Here is a 22,042-nt window from a genome sequence, read left to right as displayed (position 1 = left end):
CCTCATCACTCGCGCTCCTCCTGTTCTGCTGCGTGTCTGTTCTCTTCCTCGCGCAGACGGGCAGCAGTCAGGGCCTGTCGTCCAGCTGCGCAGGGCTGTGGTACTTGTATGTTACTTACTACCACAAGTATAATGTTGAGGTATGCCCAGAAAAAACGTTTATAGCCCCGGCCTGTATTAGAGACCGGCCATTATTTACCTCCTCTGACAGCGAGACCGGCCATTATTAGAGACCCGGCCGCTATTGGAATACAGGCCAATATTAGAGAATTTACGGTATTTGAATTCTATAAATAAAAGTTTTCTGCCCAACACCAAGGATGAACTTCACAGCAGCATTCTATACCCAGCAATTGTAGTATCTATGCCAGAGTTGTCAGTCTGGTAAAGAATTTTGGAAGAATTTTGTTATTCAAAATTTTTAAGGTTAATTTTTTTTTTAAACATACAACTGACTGAAGCTAGACTAAAACCTTTTTGAGTTTTAGTCGGCTAAAACTGACTAAAACTATCACATACTGTATAGTAATGACTAAAACGCGACTAAAACAAATAATAGTTTTCGCAGTGGGATTACTCAAAAGGTGTTTATTTAAAAAAGGGACGGTGGATCTTCAGTAGCAGAGGCTATAGCGTCTAAGGCTGGAACCTCTGCAGAAGAGAAACACAGGTTAGTGACCACCATAATCTGACGGAGGATGATTATGAATGTGTGAGTCACTAACAAGGTTAAACAGTTCAGAGAACAAGGTTGATTCCAGCCGGTGGGTTGCCAACAACATGCGGTGGGCGCCGCCCAGAATATTCTAGATCCTTCAGCCCTGGAGAACATGCAGGGGCCTGAAGCTAGGTCATGCAAACAGATCTGAACAGGCAGGCTCAGAGGTCTAGGAGTTTAAAGACAGTTCAGGCAAACCATTCAAACGAGAACAGGCAGACTCAGTGGTTGAGAAGCAGAACAGGTCAGGATCTGGAAATCAGAAACACTCGGGTATGTAAAACCCCCTCTCACCACTGGCCCCTGAAAAAGAAAAACAAGATAATCTGTCTCGGATAGCTGAATGCAAGTACCTTAAATAGAGACAGGGGCAGGTGGATCAGATGAGCGGTGATTAGAAACCAGGCAGAATTAGCACGGATCAATGAAATGAATAATTAAGCCAGTCATCAGTGCCAACATCATGACAAAATTGGTCGAAAATAATTTTAAATGCCTTTATTTTGCATAAGAAATGTAATTCAAACAAGCTTTAGTTAAAAAAAAAAAAAACAATTGTTCTTCATTAAAACTATGGACTGCCGAGGCATTAAAACCAAACAACTTACAGTTAAAATACACATGTACACTTTTACAATCTGATAAAACAGGCAGAGGAATCAGAATCAAGGAGCATTACTTAATAAGCTCTTCTAAGTTAAACTATCACAGTTTATTATAAACACAATTGTACTTAATCATATTTTGAAAATCATATTTTAAAAAACAATTGTTTGTAAGAAACTGTATGAATTGTTACACACCATCTAATCACACAAAAACTGAACAAGTTAAATGTAGGAGAAAAACTTAAGTTGAAATAAAGATTAGATTTTTAATCTGTACAACTTCAATATCAACAGAGCAAGATTCAATCCCATAAGCCTTTAATAAGCCAACAATATTATCATCGTAGTACTGCTGTCAGTTTATAACAGGCTGCAAAAAAATGTTAAACATTTCTTAACTGCTTGACCAGATGGACTTCTTTGGACCAAATATCTTTCCCTAAATTATATCTGTAGGATGTTCTCTCCATCTTCTCCATAGAGCAAATATACCTACAACCAACACCACACCAAAAATCAAAGACTTCTTTCCTGTGAATTTGACCAAAATCTTGACCAAACAGCAGACTAAATCTGACTTTTTCTGCCAGGCGTTTAGCATGTTGACGGTGTAGCACCCACCATTGCTTTCTGTCACCACTTTCTCAATGGTGTTAAGCAGCTGTGTCACATGGAATCGGTTTGTTCTGGTCTCATCCTGCTGACTGTTTTTCCAGTATTTGTTATCAATGACATGGCATCTTCCCCCACATTTGTCCACCAGATCTTTCAGTCGTTGATTTTTTCTTATAAACTCCTCAATCTTCATTTCTTCTGCCAGCTGGTTGCCATGTGTGAAAACAACTGAAGAATAATTGAAAACATCTGGAGAGAAATATTCTTCTATTTTTCTGATGACCTCTGTTTCCTGTTCTGTAAATTTCTCTACTTTTAACACAATGAGAAAAACATGGGGCCCAGGGGCGCACTCTGAGACACACCTCACTATCTCTGCCTTCAGCTTCTTCTCAGACAATCCTGAATGAAAAAACCCTGGTGTGTCGACCACAGTGATGTTCCTGTCATGGACACGTTCAGTCTCCACCTGACAGTGAGTGACTTCTGAGCTGGTGAAGTGTTTGACTTTGAAGACCTCCTTCCCAAAGATGGTGTTTGCCAGGCTGCTCTTCCCAGCTCCGGTTTTCCCCAGCAGGACAATCCTCAGTGTGTCTGGCATTAAAAAAACCCCAAAACATTAGGAAATCAGCTGAAATGTATCATTTCTTTTCCTAAAAGAAACAAAAACCCTTTCAACAATTCCTAGCGTCATAAGATAACTTAAGAATACTAGAGTACAGCTCCAAACTGAAATAAAAAGGCAGTTTATCAAAATTAGCTGAGCTCTACTTTTATGCTTTCAGTCATTGTGTGTTCCAGAACTGGGCAACTTTTGAAAATGAACATATTTCCTTTTCTATAAAAACAGTTTTTTTTTTAATGTAATTACATTGCTCAGATTGTAGCAGCCACAATCTTTAATATTTGTTAAAGTTGGAGGCATATTTAAGGTTTAGAAATCTTAAATAATAAATTAATACACATGAGTGTCCTCTGCTCAGGGGATTTTGTTTCATATTCAGATTTAGGTCTGGACTTTGGACCAAATGAGTAAATTAATGTATTAATCTCTAAACAGTTCCAAAAGTGTGGGAACTGGAGGGTGAATTTCCCTGTTCCTAGTTTTCCTTTGATCAGCTCACGTGCTGATAAAAAACATCCCCACGGCATGATGCTGCCATTACCATGTTTTACCACAAGATGGTAGAAAGGGAAGTTGACACAAATACACAGCATACTTATCAAATGTTTTTTGCAAAATATTTAGAGAGATACTTTCCTTTGACTTCAATTTTCACACTAAGTTATTACCATGTTTTATTAATTTACATAAAAGCCCAGTTAAATGCACTAAAGTTTGTGATATTACAGTAGCAGTTTCTAGCACAGCAATATTTATAAAGTAACTTCTTTTAATATAATATGCCCTCAACAGGGCCGCCGATAGAAGCAAAATTGAGTAGTTTATTTTTAAGAAGAGTCGATGCACTGAAGCAGATCTGGAACTGTGCTCTCTGTACTTTCACAGTCACCTCTCTGTACTCCTGTGTTCATTTAGATACAAGAGCAAATATCCGATTTCTGTCTCAGATTGTCAACTCTGCAGTCTAACTAAAAGAAGCAAATATAACTTACCAGCCATGATAAAGCACAGGTTTTAGCTGTAAGCAGAACTTTCTGTAAAATGTTGCTGTGTTTGTCGTCTCAGGCTGTTTTCTCTCCTCTAACGTTGATCGACTGTTTAGTTTCACTTGTGCTTTGGCTTTGCTTCAGCACCACTTCCTGTAAAACGAAAGGCACAGAAAGGGCGTGACTAATAAAGAATGTGTTAAATGTGGAGTGCATTTGTTTGCTAACCAAAAATATATATGACCAGAAATGTTTGCATAGGCAGCAGGCCTACATGGAAACATAAACAACATATAGAATAATTCATTCTGACCCCCTGATCAGAAATATTCTTTTTGTCTAGATTAATATAATAAAAGTGTTTTTAAAAACAGTTAATGCTTTGAGGAAACTATTGCCCTCCCAATTGTTATTGATACAAAGATAAAGTTATAAGCAGTCAGACAAGCTTATAACTTATTTATTGTACTTTTCAAAATGATCAAATTGGTTTAGCTTGTTTAAAAGTGCAATTTATCCTGTGACCAGTCTGCTGTCAGTCCTTCTGAACTGCTGTCCATTTTGCACTTTCTGGTTCCTGCTTGTTGCTTTCTGACTTTTTTTGAACCAATTTATCTATATTTCTATGAAACAGAGAGATTAATTCTTGGGCTAGTTTACCCAAAATATCATAAAATAATTAAGTAAATAACAGAAATAAGTTTACCATTAAATTAATTTATGTTACAATTAAAAATCTATCTAAAATGAATTAAATGCTATATAAACAATTTGTTTGTTTGAAATGGAATAGATTTACTTTTACTTATTCATATTTCACATGTATGACTAGATGTAGGCTACTTATATGTATTTTACGGGGGTTTGCAGACTGTCGGTTTTTTATTTTTTGAGTCATAGGCTAAACTGTTTGGGAAGCCCTACTCTAACAAGTAATTCAGTTTGACTTTAAAATCGTTTACTTCCATTTGGGAAATATCAAACTCTATTAAAATAACAATTATGTTTTCATCTTGTAAGTTAGAATATATATCTTTATAATCTGGCAGACATGTGTGAGATGATCACTGATTTGTTGTACTTTGTCTCCTCCTAGTGAAGGGTGTCTGAAACTACAGGGAATAGGAAAAAGTTTGGTTCCAGCTTAACTTGGAGTGGGACCAAAACTATGTAAATGTGTTGAGAAGGATGTATACAATACATGAATGTATGGTAAACATAATTATATCACCATGACACATCTATATTGTCTTATTATAAATGTCTGCCCAAAGGTTTGTATCATGTTCTTATAAAACAATAAAAACGACATAGTGTCTATAATCTTAACTTGTGATATCCTTTTTTTAAAGAAAGGTTTACAGGTCCAATCGTCCAATGTTCTGGATGTTTTTTTTACTGTATGTTACAGAAATGTCTTATTTAAAAGTGGGTCACAGCTCAATTTCATGTCAATTTCATGTCAATTTCATGTCACGAGTCCATGTACTCATGTAACTTTGCAGGTAATCAAATTAATGCATGCAATACAAAATAATATCCTAAAACAGAAATGTAAAACAGCTGAAAAACATAAAGTGATTTGCATACATAAACCTCACACTTTTCATATATTTACTCGCAAAAGTATATGAAATTGTGGGACCTTGTAAAGTTCAAAACTGTACAATTCCAACTTGTGACAGAGAGGGGTTATTATGAAAGAACAACAAGCAAACTATTTTTCATGACAACTTCTTAATCTATTGATGCATGAAATGGAAATGAAATGATGACCTCCAAATGTAAAAATAACCCAGTTTAAAAGATTATACAAAAAGGAGATTATATGTAAATACGGACTTACGTAAAAATAACACCGGAATAAATATATAGCTTAGGTTTATCATAGGCTAAGAATGTTACTGGACGAGTCAACTGGCATCTCCCTGTGGCCAGTCTGGGAGAGGCCACACCAAGGGAGCCTACACTTAAGACTTAGTTTGCCATAACGGTATCAGTAACATCTTATAAAACTTAACAAGATTAACAAGATGTATTGGAGGAAGCCAAGCATGCAGCTGCACACATCTCCTGAATAGGACCCCCTCTAAGAAGTGTCCATGAGGCTGCAAGCCCTATGCTGGGAGGAGCCCAAAGACTAGCCAGGTGATGGATGACCTTGCTAGAATATGCCAAAACCGTAGCATCCACAATCCAGTGTGTAAAGAAGATGCTATGGGACTGGTTTTTCCTCATGTTGCTTAGCCCAAGACACGAACAACTGATAAGTTTTCCTAAAACCATGTTTCCTGTCTAAATAAATCTACAGTGCAAGAACTGGACACAGATTATCTAGACTTCTTTGTTCTTCTGAAGCAAAATGAGGAGGGTCAAAGGCAGTCAGCTCTGTCAGAGAGCATGAACCTAGGACTTTTTGGAACAAAGGCTGGGTAAGGTTGCAAAATAACACCTGATTCTTTGGGGAAATACTTGATACAGGCTTGATGCACAGACAGAGCATTGATTTCTCTAACTTTCTTTGCTGAAGCCAGAGCAAGAAGCAGTGATGTTCTGAGGGATAAAGACCTGAACTCAACCCAGGCCCTTCTAGGTGGGTTCAAGAATTCCATTATTTAAATCTGACCCTTTTCAAGTCGTAAAGGAAGGAGATCTTGGAAAAATGGTTCCAGGAGGCTAGGTTTTTAAACATAGACAACCATGTCTCTCCCTTCGAACCCCTCAAAACCCCGCCTTCAAAACACATGAACGTGCATGCTGTCTGCAGCACGTCTAGAGCAACAGGATGAGCTGCTGGCAGGGAGACAGGCAGCACTGATGATGCAGTGCACTATGATCACTCCTCTGAAACTGTTGACAAACGCCTAAATTAACTTAACATGTTTGCTTTTATTATCCTAGTGCCTACAGTTTGGATTACATACATGAGAAATGCCTTCCAGCCGCAGTGACAAACCGCGAGGGGGCGACCGGGCCATAGAGTGCCGTTGAATGGGATTCCTAATAACAGAGCACCGCTGGTGTGCGTCTGAGCGACTCCGACAGAAATAACATTCGAAGGCAGGATCGTAATCTGGGATGAACTGACTGCACAGAACATGTTTTCAGGTGGACTTTCTCACTTCAAAATAGATTACAACTACTTTTTACCCACTGATCACAGCAAATATAGCTGCTATTGTTACAGGTAAAGATGGGATAGGGTAGCTCAGCGTTCGCCCAACGAGCATCAGACCCACTTTTTCCACCGCGCAGCCAGAGCGGAAAATATAGGGTGACCAGATGTTCTTTTTTTCCCGGACATGTCCTACTTTTCAAACCTAAAATAAATGTCCGGGGAGAATTTCAAAATCTTGCGGGATTTTGGTCGACTACAATGCAGCAAGTAGTCGAAACAGGGAGCTGGCAGGGGACGGAGCGACCAAACCTGACCCGGTAATGGTAGCCTGGACAATGGAGGCCCCGTGCGCCCCCCTGCCTGCCTTACTGGTCCTCAGCCCCCTTCCACCGGCTGAGGACGGGCGGCTCATGGCTCTCTGTTGAGGTCTGGTCCAGTCAGCAGCCCAGCAGTTGACAATGTGTCCTTCTTTTCAGAAACCCAAATCTGGTCACCCTAGCAAAGATGCTTCAGCCGCGCATCAGAACTAAACTGGTGCAAGCATAAAAAATGAAGCAGCATGCGCATTTTTGCTGCTCTTGCAGCAGGTGTGAACGCAGCATAACAGTGGCTAGCTTCCAGCCATGGTGTCCTGCACGAGCATTGGGGGGTTGATTTGTTCATGTGACAGGGTACGCGCACAGGGGGGAGGGACAAGCAGATGACCATGATTGACATGTCAGGAACTAATCATGTATAATGGACCGTCGTTTGTGATTGGTTGAGGTTACAAATTGATTTCTCACTGCAGTGGAGACCATGTATTTTAGTTACATTTCCAGACCTTCTATTTCACTGCCTGCTGAGCAGCTGTGGGGAGATCTTTAAGCCACATGGTAAAAAATGCGTCAGAAAAGATCTCCTACTGCACCTTTAAGGAGCAAAACAACATCTCGATGACTTTTGAATAGGTTAGTTGGTGCACCTCTCTGTTCCTCCTTTCCTGGCAGACATTTCATTATAAACTCATAGACTTAAATTTTCATGTCATCGTTCCTTTGAAGCTTTTATCTAAGCATTTAGGAATGAATCATGAAAGACCTTCCATTATAATTAGAATAATTTGCTTCATATTTACTTCAGTATTGAAAATAGAAACCCAAGCCCTATTACATTATTATGTTGATGATAGAGCCTAGTCTGTTTGCTCTTGTTATGGAAAGCCAGCTTTTTGAACATATTTCTGTTAAAATAATAGACAATACTTCAAGTTCCATGCAATAAACATTTGACTTTTGAAATATATACATTTCTGCCACAGTATCTTCACTCTCCTCACTACTCCTCTTGTTGCTTGGCCCAAAGAAGAGGTTGTAACTCAGCCTTTTACTCCCTATCATGAAGAATATCAACACAGTCAAATACTTAACAGATAGAAATAAAAACAATATGCCAATTTAATCTCATAATTCAAGGAGTTTTATTAATCATTTTCAACACATTCAGTTCAAGATGTCGCATACATATCAGTTGCATAATAAATGTTGATTCACCCGATGGAAATTGACTAATGACTGGTACAGGTAGAGTTAAAGGTGTATTGGACGTTCTTTTTCTGAGTGGATCATCAAAATAAGTGGTCCTTCTAATTGTCAGTCATTCTGGGGATATGTTTACGTAAGACTGTCCTACGTACTCGTGCCCATTATTACTTCCTGCCGGTGAGGTAATGGAAAAATTTCAACTCTTCTTTTGAAAAGTGTATTTGTTTGAGCGATGCAAACAGTAACTTTTAAACAGAGTGTGCATGAAATGGGCTTGTGCATGCTCTCGCACGCATTTAATAGGTGTTCCCTCTCGGGTACAGGGTTGTGCATGTGTACCTTTTGTTTTTTTAAGTGGAGAAGGCAGGTCTTGTCAAAAATACGCGAAAATCCCTGGCTATACCTTTAAATAAACTTTGGTTGGATGTTCCCTTGCTGTCTGAGTAGCTTGCTGGCCTGAAATATTTCCTCTTGAAAATGCATGTTTTTCTCACAGTCAGCAACAACTTAAACTGCTCTCCAGCTGCATTTGTTGTTTCCTGTGCTCCTCGCCTACCATGACTGACAGACTCACTAACAACGTCTGTAACCCATGTGTGGCAGTTACTGTAGAGAGCGTGTTGACAATGACTCCCAGCACATATGCCCAAACGCTCAAGATACTTTTTTTAGTCGTGCTACTCTTGTTTCTTAAATATAAAACACCTTGCAGTTTTGTTGGCGATCTAGATTATGGTCCAACATTCAGTTTTTGTGTAATTTGTTTTTCGTTTATATAATCACAATTTAGGCAAAATATAAATAAAATACAATATGAAAAGGTATCTACAACCCTGGCTCAATGTCTTCCAAAGGTTCAAAAGGAGAATGAGATAGAGCTTCCCGAAGAGTGGGGAGGTCCCATGATGGGGCCAAAGGCCTGGAAGTGCGTAATTTACTTTGTGTCCCTTTTGGGGCATATCAATGTATGCTGACCCACTTATTCCCCTTAAACCCAATATGAAAAGCTGATATGGCAGCCAAATATACCTTTGTGGTTGCAAAGGAATTTCCTTTATCAATAAGGTCCTGCAGGAGTGACAGGATCACAGCTACCAAGCATTTATAGGAGATGTTGTTATAATCTATACACCAGCTTTCAAACAGCTTCCATTTCAGCACGTCAAGAGACCTGGTTTACGGTGCCCTAGAGAGCCTGGGATGGCAGGTCCCTCCAAAGTGGCAGTTGCCACGGCGGGCACCATAAGACTTAGAAAATCTCTGCTAACTAGTACTTCCCCAGCCACCAAGGTGCTATCTGGATCACGGATAGCCGCTACATCATCACCCTTGCTAAGGTAGGAGTGATTTGAGCCACTGGAGGAAATGTATAAAGGAGTAACACTGGCCGCCTGTGTGCCGGGGCATCCACACCCAGAGGAGCTTCCTAGTCCTGCAGGGAGATGTAAAGAGGGCACTAAGCATTCTCTTTCGACGCAAACACGTCCTCAACAGCCTGACTGAACTTCATCCAAATTTGGCTTACCAATCCAGGATGAAGCTTCCATTCTTCATAAAGGGGAGGACACACTGACAACAACCCAAAAGGTTTGACCACAAATTCCTATGCAATCTCCTGGAAAGCTAATCTTAAGTATTTCCGATCTGGGGGATAAATGGGTTTGTTCACGCAAATTCAGAGCGGAACTGTTTGCCTGCTTGCACCGATCTTAATAAAGCGGTGTGAATCAGCATCCTGAATTTGTATTTCCTTAGATAGCTGTTCAGAGTTTGGAAATCAAGAATGTCTCTCATTCATCTCCCCTTTTTTGTTGGAACAGGAAATACCTTGAGTAAAATCTCTCTGGGTTTCTGATGGAGGAACAACTTTTATTGCTCCTTTTTTTAGAGTGGAAATTTCTTCCAAAAGGACAATTATTCAGTTTCCTTTTACCTTGGAAGATTAATTCCTTGGAACTGGGGCTTGGCGACTTTGAATTAGAGTCTGTACCCCCTTGTGACTGAGTGAATGAAAGAAGTGTTTCTGTGAAACACTTCTGAATCTGAGGCTGGTTGCTTCTTCCTCCATCCACTCATAGTGGCAGTACGTAGAGGGGGAACAGGTTGCTCTGATCTTTATATTGGAGAAACCAGATAACCTCTCTACAGACGGATGGCCCAACACAGAAGACCTACCTCCTCCGGTCAAGACTGAGCAGCACACCTACACCTTATGGACAAAGCACATTCTTTTGAGGACCAGAATGTTCACATTTTGGGCAAAGAAGACAGGTGATTTGAGAGGAAGCAATCTATGTTAATAAAGATAAAAAGCATCCTTAAACAGAGGGGGTGACCTACAATGCAGCAAAAGAGTTGATTCCATCCCACTATCATCGCAACCTCCACCCCCATACAGGGGGAACAGAAGACCTTGCCTGTTCAGCCAGGCCAACAATTTCCTCTAACAACCCACCTTTCAGAGACATAGACAAGTATCAGGTAACCTCTTCAAACTTGGAAAAAAATTTATTTTTTGGAATGACCATGACCTGAATGAGTGAGAATCTTCACCAGCATAATGTAATGTAAGCTACTAAAGAGGTCACACAGGAGGTGTTCCCCTTAGTGAGACACGAAAGGAATGCTATAAAAGAGAACCATAAGATCTTATATCTTGCACCTGTTCTTTTTTAAGGAAATTGTGTAAAATAATGTATATGAATATTTGTCTCATTATATTTTCTGTTTTAACTTGCATTGTTTGTTCAAATAAATTATTATTAAATAAAAAAATACAACATGCATTTTGTTTTCCATATCACAATTACGCACTGCTTTGCTTTGGCCTGTCAGGTAAATCCATAAATGTTTTTGTTCTAATGCCAAAAAATGTGAAAAGCACTATGAAAGCCTGAAGATGTGCATTGTATATTGTATTATTTTTAAATGTTCATGTTGATGCTGCTCATTTATAAAACAGAACTTGTTTATTATATAACTATGTGAGGCACTGGAGCCTTCCTCATGCCTGTGTTCAATCCAAAGCAGGAACTTCAGGTGTGCTGCAAATGGAAAAATGTTAACCGTTGACCTAACCACCACACCCATGAGACAAACAAACTCTGTCGCTTTGGGAGAGCTACTTTTAAATATTACTATCATTACATAAATACAGACAGGCACATAGAGACAGGTCTAATTAGGCCAGCCATTTAATGTTGCTACGGTAACTAATAACTGGTTGAGCTGTGAATGGGGATTTTAAGATTAGTCAGATCTAGTGAGTTCGGAGTGGGAGGGTTTGGCTTATGAGTAACTGTGTTCCTTGTGCGACAGTTTGCTTTTAGTGTAGTCATTCTATCTGATAAGCAGGAATCACCTGTTCTGCTGTCTAGAGAGGACAAAATACCGACTGCTTCAGTCAAGGTAAGTACAAATAATCTCCTGTTTTGGCTAAAGAAGTTAGATTTCAGAGATTTGAAGCAACAAGTTTAATTGGTGAGAGTCAACAAAAAAAACGTTCTTCTGCATAACATGCATTTATGGAGCTAGTGTCTACCTGTACTTTTTCATTGCCATTGACATCTTTAGTTGTATTCCAGATAAAATATGTTTTCTATATAGATATACTATATACTCTATATACTGGTACCAACAAAAAATGACCTTACAAATAAGCCTTGTATTGAAAATGAAACTGTCTAATCAATATGCTCAGAGTCAGCAGAAATTAATAAATGAGACTGACCTGTTGTGATTACTTTGTTCATAATGAATAACAGCTACTCTTGCTTGCCGTCACTATGTTCCAATCTTCATCTTTGTTAAAGGGGAAATTGATATTGGGTAAAAGAGCTAGGGGAGGATGAGGAGTTCCTTTATTTGTAGGCAGCTCCTCCTGTCCAACAAATCTGTTGCAGTTGTTTAGGCATATGATTACCATGCCTAGTCTTAAGCTTGCTTTAAAATTTGATATAGGCATTTCCCACTGAGAAAAAACTCATGGCTGACCCTGAATCGCCTTTAGGAACAATATATTTTATGGTGAGACCTTTGGAATCTTGAGAATGAGCCTGATGGCAGTAAGACTAAGGGATGGACCCCTACAAGAATGGCCAATGACAGAAAAGGCTTTTGCTCAGTTCTTTGAAACATTTTTATCAATTTGTGGATTCCTGGATAACTGTCGAAATGTTTGGTGCCTTCCATGTTAAGCTTGTTTTTGTGGCAGCCATGATCCAGGTGACTAGGAATTTCCACAGGCAAGAATAGCCAATCATCAAGAACAGTGACGGAACACCTCTGTAATCCCTAAAATATGGTGGTTGTGGCAGCAGTATCATGATTACCACCTATCTTCTAATTGTTTTCTCTGTGAATAACATTTCTGCTTAAAAAACAGAAATCAGATGTACTCACCTATGAACTAAAACCTGTCCAAGATGATATTGAGATGTTAGTTTCTTTTACTTTATGTTTATTATTATGAAAATAAGCTAACCTCAGGAAAGACTGGGTGTGTCTGGTTATGAATCAGAAAATGGCAAATATAATTCAACACCGAATAGTTATTAGTCTTAAGTGTATGAAAGCTGATTCACAGGAAAAATTTCGCCATATTTTACATATTCACCCCTGACTAACTTTATTGATTATATTTTTATTCTTATGCCTTAAGAGAAGCTTCTTTCTTCCCCCATTTGATAACCTAATTGACCCACTTTTTGTCCAACAGATTAGGAGCCACATATGCTAAAATGCTCCCAGAGAAACAACTCCAATGCAGCATCTGCCAGCAGGTGTTTACCGACCCAGTGACCACTCCCTGTGGACACAACTTCTGCCAAGCCTGCATTGTGGGTGTATGGGACAGCAGCGATGTCTGCCAGTGCCCTACCTGCCAAAAGACGTTTACTCCAAGGCCTGAAATAAGCATCAACACAGCCTTCAAAGAGCTGGCAGAAACATTAAAACAAATGATCATCTGTTCTTCAGCCTCCCCTCTGTCTGCAGCCAAACCGGGTGAGGTCGTGTGTGATGTGTGTGCTGCCACCTCCCTGCAGGTAAGGGCCCTTAAGTCCTGCCTAGTGTGTCTGACATCTTACTGTGAGGCCCACCTGGAGCCACACCGTACAGTCGCCACCCTGAAGCAGCACAAGCTGATGAAACCGGTGGAGAACCTACAGCAGAGGCTGTGCAAGAAGCATGAGAGGCTGCTGGACATGTTCTGCAGGGAGGAGCAGATGTGTGTCTGCCAGTTCTGCACTGAAACGAAGCACAAAAATCACCAGGCAGTAACGATAGAGGATGAAAGCAAGGAGAGAAAGGTAGTCAAAGAACGGAATAACTGTATCCAACATTAACTTCTAAAAGCTAAAATTGCTTGAATACTAATATTCAATATATCATATCTGTGTTCTGTCCATGTAGGTTCATATGAAGCAAACAGAGGCCAATTTTGATCAGATGATCCAGGAGAGGCAGAAAAAAATTGAAGAGATCATAAACTGTCTCAAGCTGAGCACAGTAAGTACAAAAAAAGGCAAATACAACGTTTAACGGAGAAAGGTCTTTAGTGACATTGCCCCAACTATTTGGTCAAGTTTTATATAATTTGACAGAGAGTCTTGTGAGGTATTGTTAGGGATGTTCTCCAGAGATCTGCTATTGTCTCCTACATTATTATTGGGTTTAACTCCAGTTGGTTCTCTTAGTTCTCAGTGCTCCTGGGGAGCAGCGGCTCCATTTCCCTGTTTGAATTCAGATTTGTTGTTGTCTTGGATCAGACCAATAACATTGGCACCATCTCCAAACTTAAGGACTTTTACAGATCATTCTACTAAAGTGCATCCATTTGTGAATAGTTGAGAAGAGCGGTGGAGAGAGAACTCCAACTTTGGAAGATGCTTTCCAGCATTGGTTGCAGCTAGTGGTCAGTCAGGAAGATGGCGATCACTGACTGGTTGAAGCCAGCATCTTGAGCTGGGTATGTTGCTCAAGGAGGATATCTTGGTTGATGGTGTTAACGGAAAAGGTCAGGTTTACAAGCAAGATTCTGCTATATGTCACTGGTTGGTCAAGGCAGGGCACGATGAACTATAGGCCTGCATCCTCAGCTGATCTTTATGCATGATTGCAGATGGTCTATCTTGGGAGCTGTTATGTTCAGACTGTTCATCACCAGAAGCTCAAAGAATTTCATTACCACAGATAATGATGCATTTTTAGTTGACCCTGCCCTGCTCCAGAGATCTGTAAACAACGGTAATTCACGAGTAGCAATACCTTCAGGTGCTGGAGCTTTCTTCCCCTTAAGATGCTGGAAGACCTGATTAACATCTATGATTTTTATACTTAAGGATGGCAGATTGAGATGTAGGGTGTTGTAGGAATGTTGGCAAAGAAGGCAGGTAGACCATGTGTGTTAAAGTAAAGTACATATTTCATAGAATGTACAAAGGAAATGGTTGAAATCCTCAACTTGCCCGGGTATCATTGACAGCATAAGGGGAAATGAGTCCTCTACTGGAGAAAAGATTTTGACTTCTTTTAACTGAACCTTACTCTAAAATGCCAATAATGCAGTAGTTCATGTTTTCTATGTAAAAGTTTATGCAGTGTAGAACTTCTTTTGCAAACATACCGAAACACAGCCCAATAGCTGGAAACATACTAAGCATTTAGCTGCTCTTAAAACTGTGATTTTGGGGGAAAAATAAAAATAAATCCACAGTTGAGTGAGGGTTAAAATGTTTTTTTTTCTTTCAGAACAGTGCTTGTAGTTACATTATTTTATTTAAGATATTTAATTTTATTTAGTAAAGTTTTTTTTAATGGGTGCTTTCTAATTCCAGCAGAGTGCTGAGAAGGAGAAGAAGGCGAGTGACAGTCTCTTCACGTCGATGATCAACTCAATAAAAGAGAGGCAAGCAGAAGCCAATGCAGAAATTGAGGAGAAGCAGAGAGCGGAAGAGAAGAGGGCCAAGGAGCTCACTGAAGAGCTTCAGCTGGAAATCACCGAGCTGCAGAAGAGAAACACTGAACTGAAGGAGCTACAGCACACAGATGATCATCTGCACCTCCTGCAGGTACAAATCAGCCAGATTTTGGTGAATAAAGGCTGATTTCTAAAACAAGGCAGTCAAAAAAAAAAAGATAAGACATATAGTGAGGATCTGAAGCATCTATATCTCTGTGAGAATTCTGTCACGCTACTTTCTGGCACAGATTTCATACAGTATGAAGGGAAAACATCACAATGTGTCTTTCCTTTATTCATTTCTGACTAATCCACCAATATTTTTTATTTCTTTTCACATTGTCAGAGAGTTCCCTCCCTGGTGTCCCTGCCCCCAACCAACAGGGATTGGACAGAAACCAGGATCTACCCTGAGCTTTGTGTTGGAACAGTGAGGAGAGCGTTTTCCAGACTGGCCTACACACTGAAAAACAACCTGGATAGCTTGAAGAAAGACGGTAAACATGTCCTCTATACCATTATGTTAATAGGTGTTCACAGCCATAAGCTTCTTTGAGCTCTTTTAAGTTTTTCTAGCAGATAAATTTGTAGAAGTTTTGCATATTTTATTTCTGAGCCCAGACTGAGGCTTGTCTCCATCCCAATACCTCAAATTGTAGTTCCTACCTCCTGATTCTAGCTCCTATCTGTTCACCTTTTGTTGTGTACAAACACTATCCAGGCCCAAACAGGAGCTCTGGACTGCTGTGCTGTGTCTGGACAGCCTTAACGTCATTACATGACGTTAAAGCACAAAACCCCATCGGAAGTGAACAAAAAATACATGGTTTCTTATATGTAGGCATCTTCATGTCTTTTGTTTTTGTTGGAGAGCTTTAGTCATTTGCTCCCATGTTTTTCTTTTTGGGATTTTTTTGTAGTGTTTTGTTAGAAAGGATTTGTCTACCATCATCCATGTACTTAAGGGACTTCTGCACAGCAGTCTGGATTTCTTTTCCAATCCACAATAGAGTTCTTACTCTCATAACTTGGAAAGGAAATAAAACTATATGGGTTAAACTCAGACAGTTAAGACACAGCGTGAGGCTCTGTCATGTGTTCACTACCAAAAAATAATTACTTACAATTACATAGGACGCCACTTCGCTACAGTGTGTGCTAGAGACATAGACCCCCACCAATGGAGTCGTTACTATGCATGTTTCCTTTTTCTTTTTTTCTTTTTTTAGTGTCCTGAATAATTGTCTTGATGCCAAAAGAGGACCCAACAGATTTTACTTTCACAAGTGGAGCAGTACGGCTATCGCCATAGAGTTCCGCTTGATTTATGCATATAAATAGCTTTATTATAATTCATGCAAGGAGTTTTACAGATTATATGGACACTATAATGTAAGTAGAACAGGACAGGAAAAACAGGAAAAAGGAGAAAAGATGAAAGAAAGAGGAGATAAAAGGGAGACAATGATAAAATGTCTTCTGTCTGCTTCATCACCTGCAAAGAGATGTAAAAAGAACAGCACAACCAACTAAAGTAGCACCTTGATACAATCGCTGAAGTATAAGTAGTATACGTGTTTCCAACACTTTGTCATAAATCTTAAAAACTTAGAGGTGAAAGGGCAAATAGTGTTAAAGAAAATATAAAATTATTTTACTTAAACACTGCTTCAATAACATTCAGAATCTTCTGCTTTTAAATCCGGAGATCTACGATGTTGCCACCTACTGGCATGGAATAGAAAAGCATGTCTCCATTAAAAATATATTCACCACAATGTAGTGCAGTGTAATATTCTCGCCTCAATGATACAGAGATGATGCTACTTTACCTTATTATCACTGAAAGATAATGTTGTAAATCTTTTCATTTGCTCCAAAAATGAGTGTACTGGATTGATCCATAATTACATAATTTTGTTCAAATCTTGCTTTAGAAATTCAACAAATAAGATTTTTTAAAAGTACAAAAGAATTGTTATAACATGTGAATATAAAATGCTAATACCTTTATTGTCCCACAATGGGGAAATTCACTCTCTGCATTTAAACCATGTCCTTGGGGAGCATTGGGCTGCCATTTTGTGGGAGCAGTGTGGGGTTAAGGGTCTTGCTCAGAAAGGCAGAGTGCACTGTTCTAACCACTAGGCCAACACTCCCCCCATATCGCTTCATCTTAATCTAACCTATTGAAAGCTTTTTCTAGTAAATGTAATTGTGTTATTGGTAAAAACTCATTTTTGCTAAAATGCCATTAGAATGCTTATAATATTAAATGTGCCTCAGCCCCCCCTACCCCCCACCCCCTCTCAGTGTCCACCACACTGAATCAGTGTATTTACTGTGGACATGATGAAAGGTGCAAACGGAAAACGGCAAACAATGAAAAACGCAAACAATGCAAAGAGCGTAGTTGAGAACTGTCTGTCTTTGCCTAGGGCCCCAAATTTCCTAAATCAGCCCCTGCCTTCTACTATTAGCATACTTGGATCATAACGTCCCTGTTACTTTCAATCTTTAATCTAACATTTTTTTTACACCAAACATGGCATTTTTTATTTGTTAAAATTTAGCTGGAATTGGTTTCTTCTTTCCTACTTTAGATATTTGCTTCAAATTCAAATTTGCTTCAATTGAAACAAAAAAAGAAAATTAAAGACAATTCTTTCCATAAAAATCTAACCCAGTGTTTAGTGCTTGCAGTAATGACTACATTGCAGCTACCGCAGGCATAGGACTGAGTTGTAAGGCTGTTTTTAGCAGATCTCTGTGAGACAGTTTATATGGCAGTATAGACACGTCACTGTTTAAAGAAGCGACACACCTTCAGCAATCACTGGACCTCTGTTAGAGTTGTATAAAAATGAATGGGTTTGTGATGGTTACCTGTTGTTCTGATTGCAGCTAACAAATAGATAGGCTTTGCATTCTGCAATAGCACCGGGTTTTTTCATGTTTTTTTCAATGATAAAATTGTATTTTTGTGGAAACATTGTTGCTATATTTGAGTCCTATTGGAAGTCATTGAGCATTTTTACTTAAATCTGTTAATCAAACATTTGAAAAAGCATTTTCCAAACTATTTTATTTTTTTGTTTTCTGACAGAGATAAGGAGGATGCAAAGATATGCAGGTATGGACACAACTCACACTGAGATCAAATGTTGTGCTTTATTCTTTTTATGATATTTTTTTCTGTTATTCCTATGAAGTACTCCTAAAGGTCATGCTTTTTTTTTCATCACACCTTAGAAAAGTTTATGTTATTCCCAGAAATAACCTCATTGTTCTGTTTTAAGATGTCTGTATTAGAACCTACTTCAGGTTCTGAAAGGTCAATAACTAAAACCTTGGATTAAAGCCCACATGACATAGTAAACGGGATCATTGTGCAACTGAAATGTTAGCTAGTAATGGTTAGCAGTGGGTAAAAAATCTAATTTCTATTAAGAGTTTCTGCAGCAAGGTCCAGTTGAAGCAATTTCTGCAAACGACAGGCACAGATTAACAGAATAATGAATTGATTAACGAGTTGTGTGTCTTTGCTTAAAGCAATAATTTAAGCAGTTTGTTGCTCTGAGAAAAAGACAACAGGCATTTATCCTATGAAACAGCTGCAACACATTCATACAGAATGAGGTTATTACAAGCATTAACAACCTCTTTCAAGTCGAAAATAGTTATGTTTATTATGTTATTTTTATAGATTTTTTAATATTTATTTAATTGGGAAAAGCTTTGCTGAATAAAAATTTCTTTTTAGAGTTGTAGGGAAGTCATATTTAAATTTAAAATTATTGTGGCTTAAACATGTATATAAATGTACTCTTCATCAGACGCAAAATGTAGAAAATTTCTATTTAAAAGCAAATCCTGTCTAAAAAAAAAATCAGTGTTTTTTTTCTTGTCATCTTATGCAGCCCAGTTAGTTATACATCAGCCTGTGCACCTGAATTCGGCCAATCATATATCATCGGTCATCTGTCAATCAAATTTTTTCGGTCATAGCATCTTGATTCATATGTCGCAGCTAATATACGCAACGGTTGAAATTATTTCCTTTCCCATTGAGTCCCGTCCCAGTGTTCACGGGGATGGACGTCTGTGTCTTCACCAAACCAAGCTTCTGCTGCCCTGGCGTCCTTTTCCACAACGTCTTCGTCCCTGCTTTCCTCCTCTAAATAAAAAATGTATGACGGAGGAGACTCATCCACGACCTCCAAAACTCTCCTCCTCTTGCATGTTTCCTCTGTCCATAGCGTTTCTTGACAGCGTCGTTTCTAAGTCACCAATTTAGTGCTACTTGGTCCCAATGGAATTTCCCATTGGGAAACTACTAGCACTAAGTTGCTAACTGGTTAGCAAGCTGCTTCCGAGACACCGGCCACAACAAATTTGCTTCTGAACCTTCTGCCACAACAATCCTGCCCTCTTGATAAACGACCACTCACATTCACTTTATTCACTCATTTAAAGTTGTGCACCACTTGGGAGAATTCAGAAATGAAACGGTTTGTACAGCCGCTTCCCTACGACTTTAAAGTAAAGAGTGTCTTCGCCAAGATGGCAGCACAAAATAAGACACAAAAACAAGCATGTCTTAATAGATAAATTTAAACTACCAGATTTATTAATTTAAGTGAGACCTCTGAGAATAAATGAGTCTGACTCCAAGTCATTGAAAGTTTTCTTAAAGGCCTCCATTGAGACTATGTTTTGAAGTTTTATGTGTTTCTGCAAAACATAACAAAAGAGGATAAAGGTAAAACAATGGTTTATTAACGTCTAGACCTCAACTATAGGAGAACTGCGCACAACTTGACCTGGAATGTCAATTAACTTTAGTAAACTCGTAAAGAGGATTAGTCAAAAATTCCTCCATAGAAGGGTAAAGATCTCAAAGGTCATAAAAAGGTCATTCCAGCTGTTAGATCAATGAGTTAGATTAGTATTTGGCTTATTTTGGTAAATCTATGACAGCAATTTGTTATATGTTACCTTTATTTTACTGTAAGGATAAATGTACCCAATTTTAATACCTGCTGAACAATAGATTAGCTCTTATACGATGGTATATTGCAGGCTTTGCTATAGCATGATGCCATCAACATAACAGTTGGGTCTACAGGGCATGGAAGTCTGACAGGAAGTGGTACTAAGAGACCAAACGTTATGAACTGTGTGTCCACAGTGGACGTGGTGTTGGACCCAGATACAGCCCACCCAAACATCGTACTGTCATCCGATGGAAAGCAAGCGGGCCGAGGAGAGGCGCTGCAGGTGGTTCCTGACAATCCCCTACGCTTCGACCCGGTTATCTGTGTCGTGAGCAAGAAAAGCTTCCGATCTGGGAGGTTCTACTTTCAGGTAGAGCTGCTGGAACAACCCAAAGTAATGCAAACCAAGGAAGGAAAATCACACCAATGCTCACATCTTGTTCTTTAAACCAGGTTGCTGTTGGGAACAAGACCTTCTGGGACCTGGGTGTGGTCAAAGAGTCGGTGAACAGGAAGGGTATGATCACCTCCACCCCGGAGAATGGCTACTGGACGGTTCGTTTGAGGAACGGCAGCGAGTATCGAGCCCTGGACTCTCCCTCTGTCCTACTGGCTCTCCAGAAGAAGCCAAAGACTGTGGGAGTGTTCACAGATTACGAGGAGGGGACGGTGTCGTTCTTTGATGTGGATGCCCGATCCCACATGTACACCTTCACTGGGTGTTTGTTCTCTGAGAGGATCTTCCCTTTCTTCAGTCCAGGAGTTTTTGATGAAGGGAAAAACAAAGAGCCTCTTATTATCACATCTGTCAGTCACGAGACTTGAAAAAAAAGCCTTAAATTGAGTCAGATATGGGTTTATACATCAATGTTCTGTATGTATTTTAGATAGATTTAAAAGATTTGATACAATTAAAATCCTCATTTAAGAGCGTCATCTCAGGAATGGCCACCAGGTGCTTATTCTAAACCTTAGTGTTTTTGAAAAACTGAAGCAAAATTGCTTATTTTGTTTAATGAATCTTATGGTGCATCTTTGTGTTTTGTTTTTCTTTGGTTTTTGTTTTTTTGTATGTTTTTTTATCTCAAATGTTGTTCTTTAAGAATATACTAAAAATGCAAAGGTTTAAAAATAATCTTAATTGTTGGAAGAAATCAGTGAAATATTTTTAGGTGCAAAACTTGTAAAGTGTGTCAGACAATTGGCTCATCAAGGCAGGCCTAACCCTTTCCCTAGAGGTGATTTCTTTTTCTTTGTGCGCTAATGTTTATTTTCCACTTAGTAACAAAAACTAGTGACTGAGCATGTTGGGACATGTTTAATCAGAGATGTTTAGGTTTTTTTGTTTACTTTGTTTACAAACCTAAAATGAAAGCAGAATGATGCTTAAAAAAAAGAAATAGTTTTGTATCCAACATTTTTCCAAGATTTTTATTTACTGTGTGTTTGTGTGTGTTTGTACCCGTCTAACCCTAAGAGTGAGGACATTTTTTTCCAATTTCACCATCAATTGAGGACCATTTGTTGCAAAGTGAGGACTTTTTGCTGGTCCTAACATGCTATTTTGCTAATGGTTAGGTTTAGGGCTATGGTGTGAATGGGTTAGGGTTAGGTTGAGGTATGCATTGGTAATGGTTAGCTTTAGAGTTAGGGTATTAAAAGGGTTGAAAATGACTGGAAATCAATGGAAGTCAATGAGAGTCAACATATGGTCCTCACTGCATATAGCAGAACGAGTACGGGTGTATGTGTGTGTGCGAGCTGAAAAAAATATCACTTATAATCCTACCTAACCAAGCATATTCTTTTACTTTTGAAACTTTTATTGCAGTTGTAGCATAAGTTCATAAACTATATCTTGTGCTCTACTGAGATGGGAATTTTAGTACTG

At 39.0% G+C, this 22,042-nt stretch overlaps 2 protein-coding genes across 3 annotated transcripts; one reads left to right on the top strand and one right to left on the bottom strand.

Annotated features, from left to right (window-relative positions):
* Positions 1–1,218: 1,218 nt before the first annotated feature.
* LOC107091975 (GTPase IMAP family member 4-like) lies at positions 1,219–3,705 on the bottom strand. Its single transcript, XM_015386235.1, has 2 exons — positions 3,559–3,705; positions 1,219–2,535 (listed from the first exon to the last, which is right to left on the bottom strand). Exons 1-2 carry the CDS (start codon positions 3,563–3,565, stop codon positions 1,766–1,768), a joined length of 777 nt encoding a protein of 258 aa, XP_015241721.1. The 5' UTR covers positions 3,566–3,705; the 3' UTR covers positions 1,219–1,765.
* Positions 3,706–11,307: 7,602 nt separating this feature from the next.
* On the top strand, positions 11,308–21,558 carry LOC107091974 (E3 ubiquitin-protein ligase TRIM39-like). 2 transcript variants are annotated; one of them, XM_015386234.1, is made up of 8 exons: positions 11,308–11,601; positions 12,911–13,502; positions 13,606–13,701; positions 15,033–15,263; positions 15,501–15,651; positions 18,261–18,287; positions 20,346–20,521; positions 20,605–21,558. In XM_015386234.1, exons 2-8 carry the CDS (start codon positions 12,933–12,935, stop codon positions 20,974–20,976), a joined length of 1,623 nt encoding a protein of 540 aa, XP_015241720.1. In that variant the 5' UTR covers positions 11,308–11,601; positions 12,911–12,932; the 3' UTR covers positions 20,977–21,558. The 2 variants fall into 2 exon arrangements, with proteins under 2 accessions (XP_015241720.1, XP_015241719.1); XM_015386233.1 differs by having other exon boundaries at positions 11,309–11,601; positions 15,030–15,263; positions 20,605–21,555.
* The last annotated feature ends 484 nt before the right edge of the window (positions 21,559–22,042 follow it).

Source organism: Cyprinodon variegatus, unplaced genomic scaffold (genome assembly GCF_000732505.1).
Source record: "Cyprinodon variegatus isolate N-32 unplaced genomic scaffold, C_variegatus-1.0 Scaffold361, whole genome shotgun sequence".
Lineage (NCBI taxonomy): Eukaryota > Metazoa > Chordata > Actinopteri > Cyprinodontiformes > Cyprinodontidae > Cyprinodon > Cyprinodon variegatus.
Note: the sequence above shows the minus strand (reverse complement) of the source record. Positions and strands in the feature narration are given on the sequence as shown.

Coding starts and splice junctions, on each gene's coding strand:
- LOC107091974 (XM_015386233.1), top strand. CDS start 12,933: ATGCTCCCAGAGAAACAACTCCAATGCAGCATCTGCCAGCAGGTGTTT. Junction 13,503..13,605: donor ATGAAAGCAAGGAGAGAAAG/GTAGTCAAAGAA, acceptor CTGTCCATGTAG/GTTCATATGAAGCAAACAGA. Junction 15,652..18,260: donor GGATAGCTTGAAGAAAGACG/GTAAACATGTCC, acceptor GTTTTCTGACAG/AGATAAGGAGGATGCAAAGA.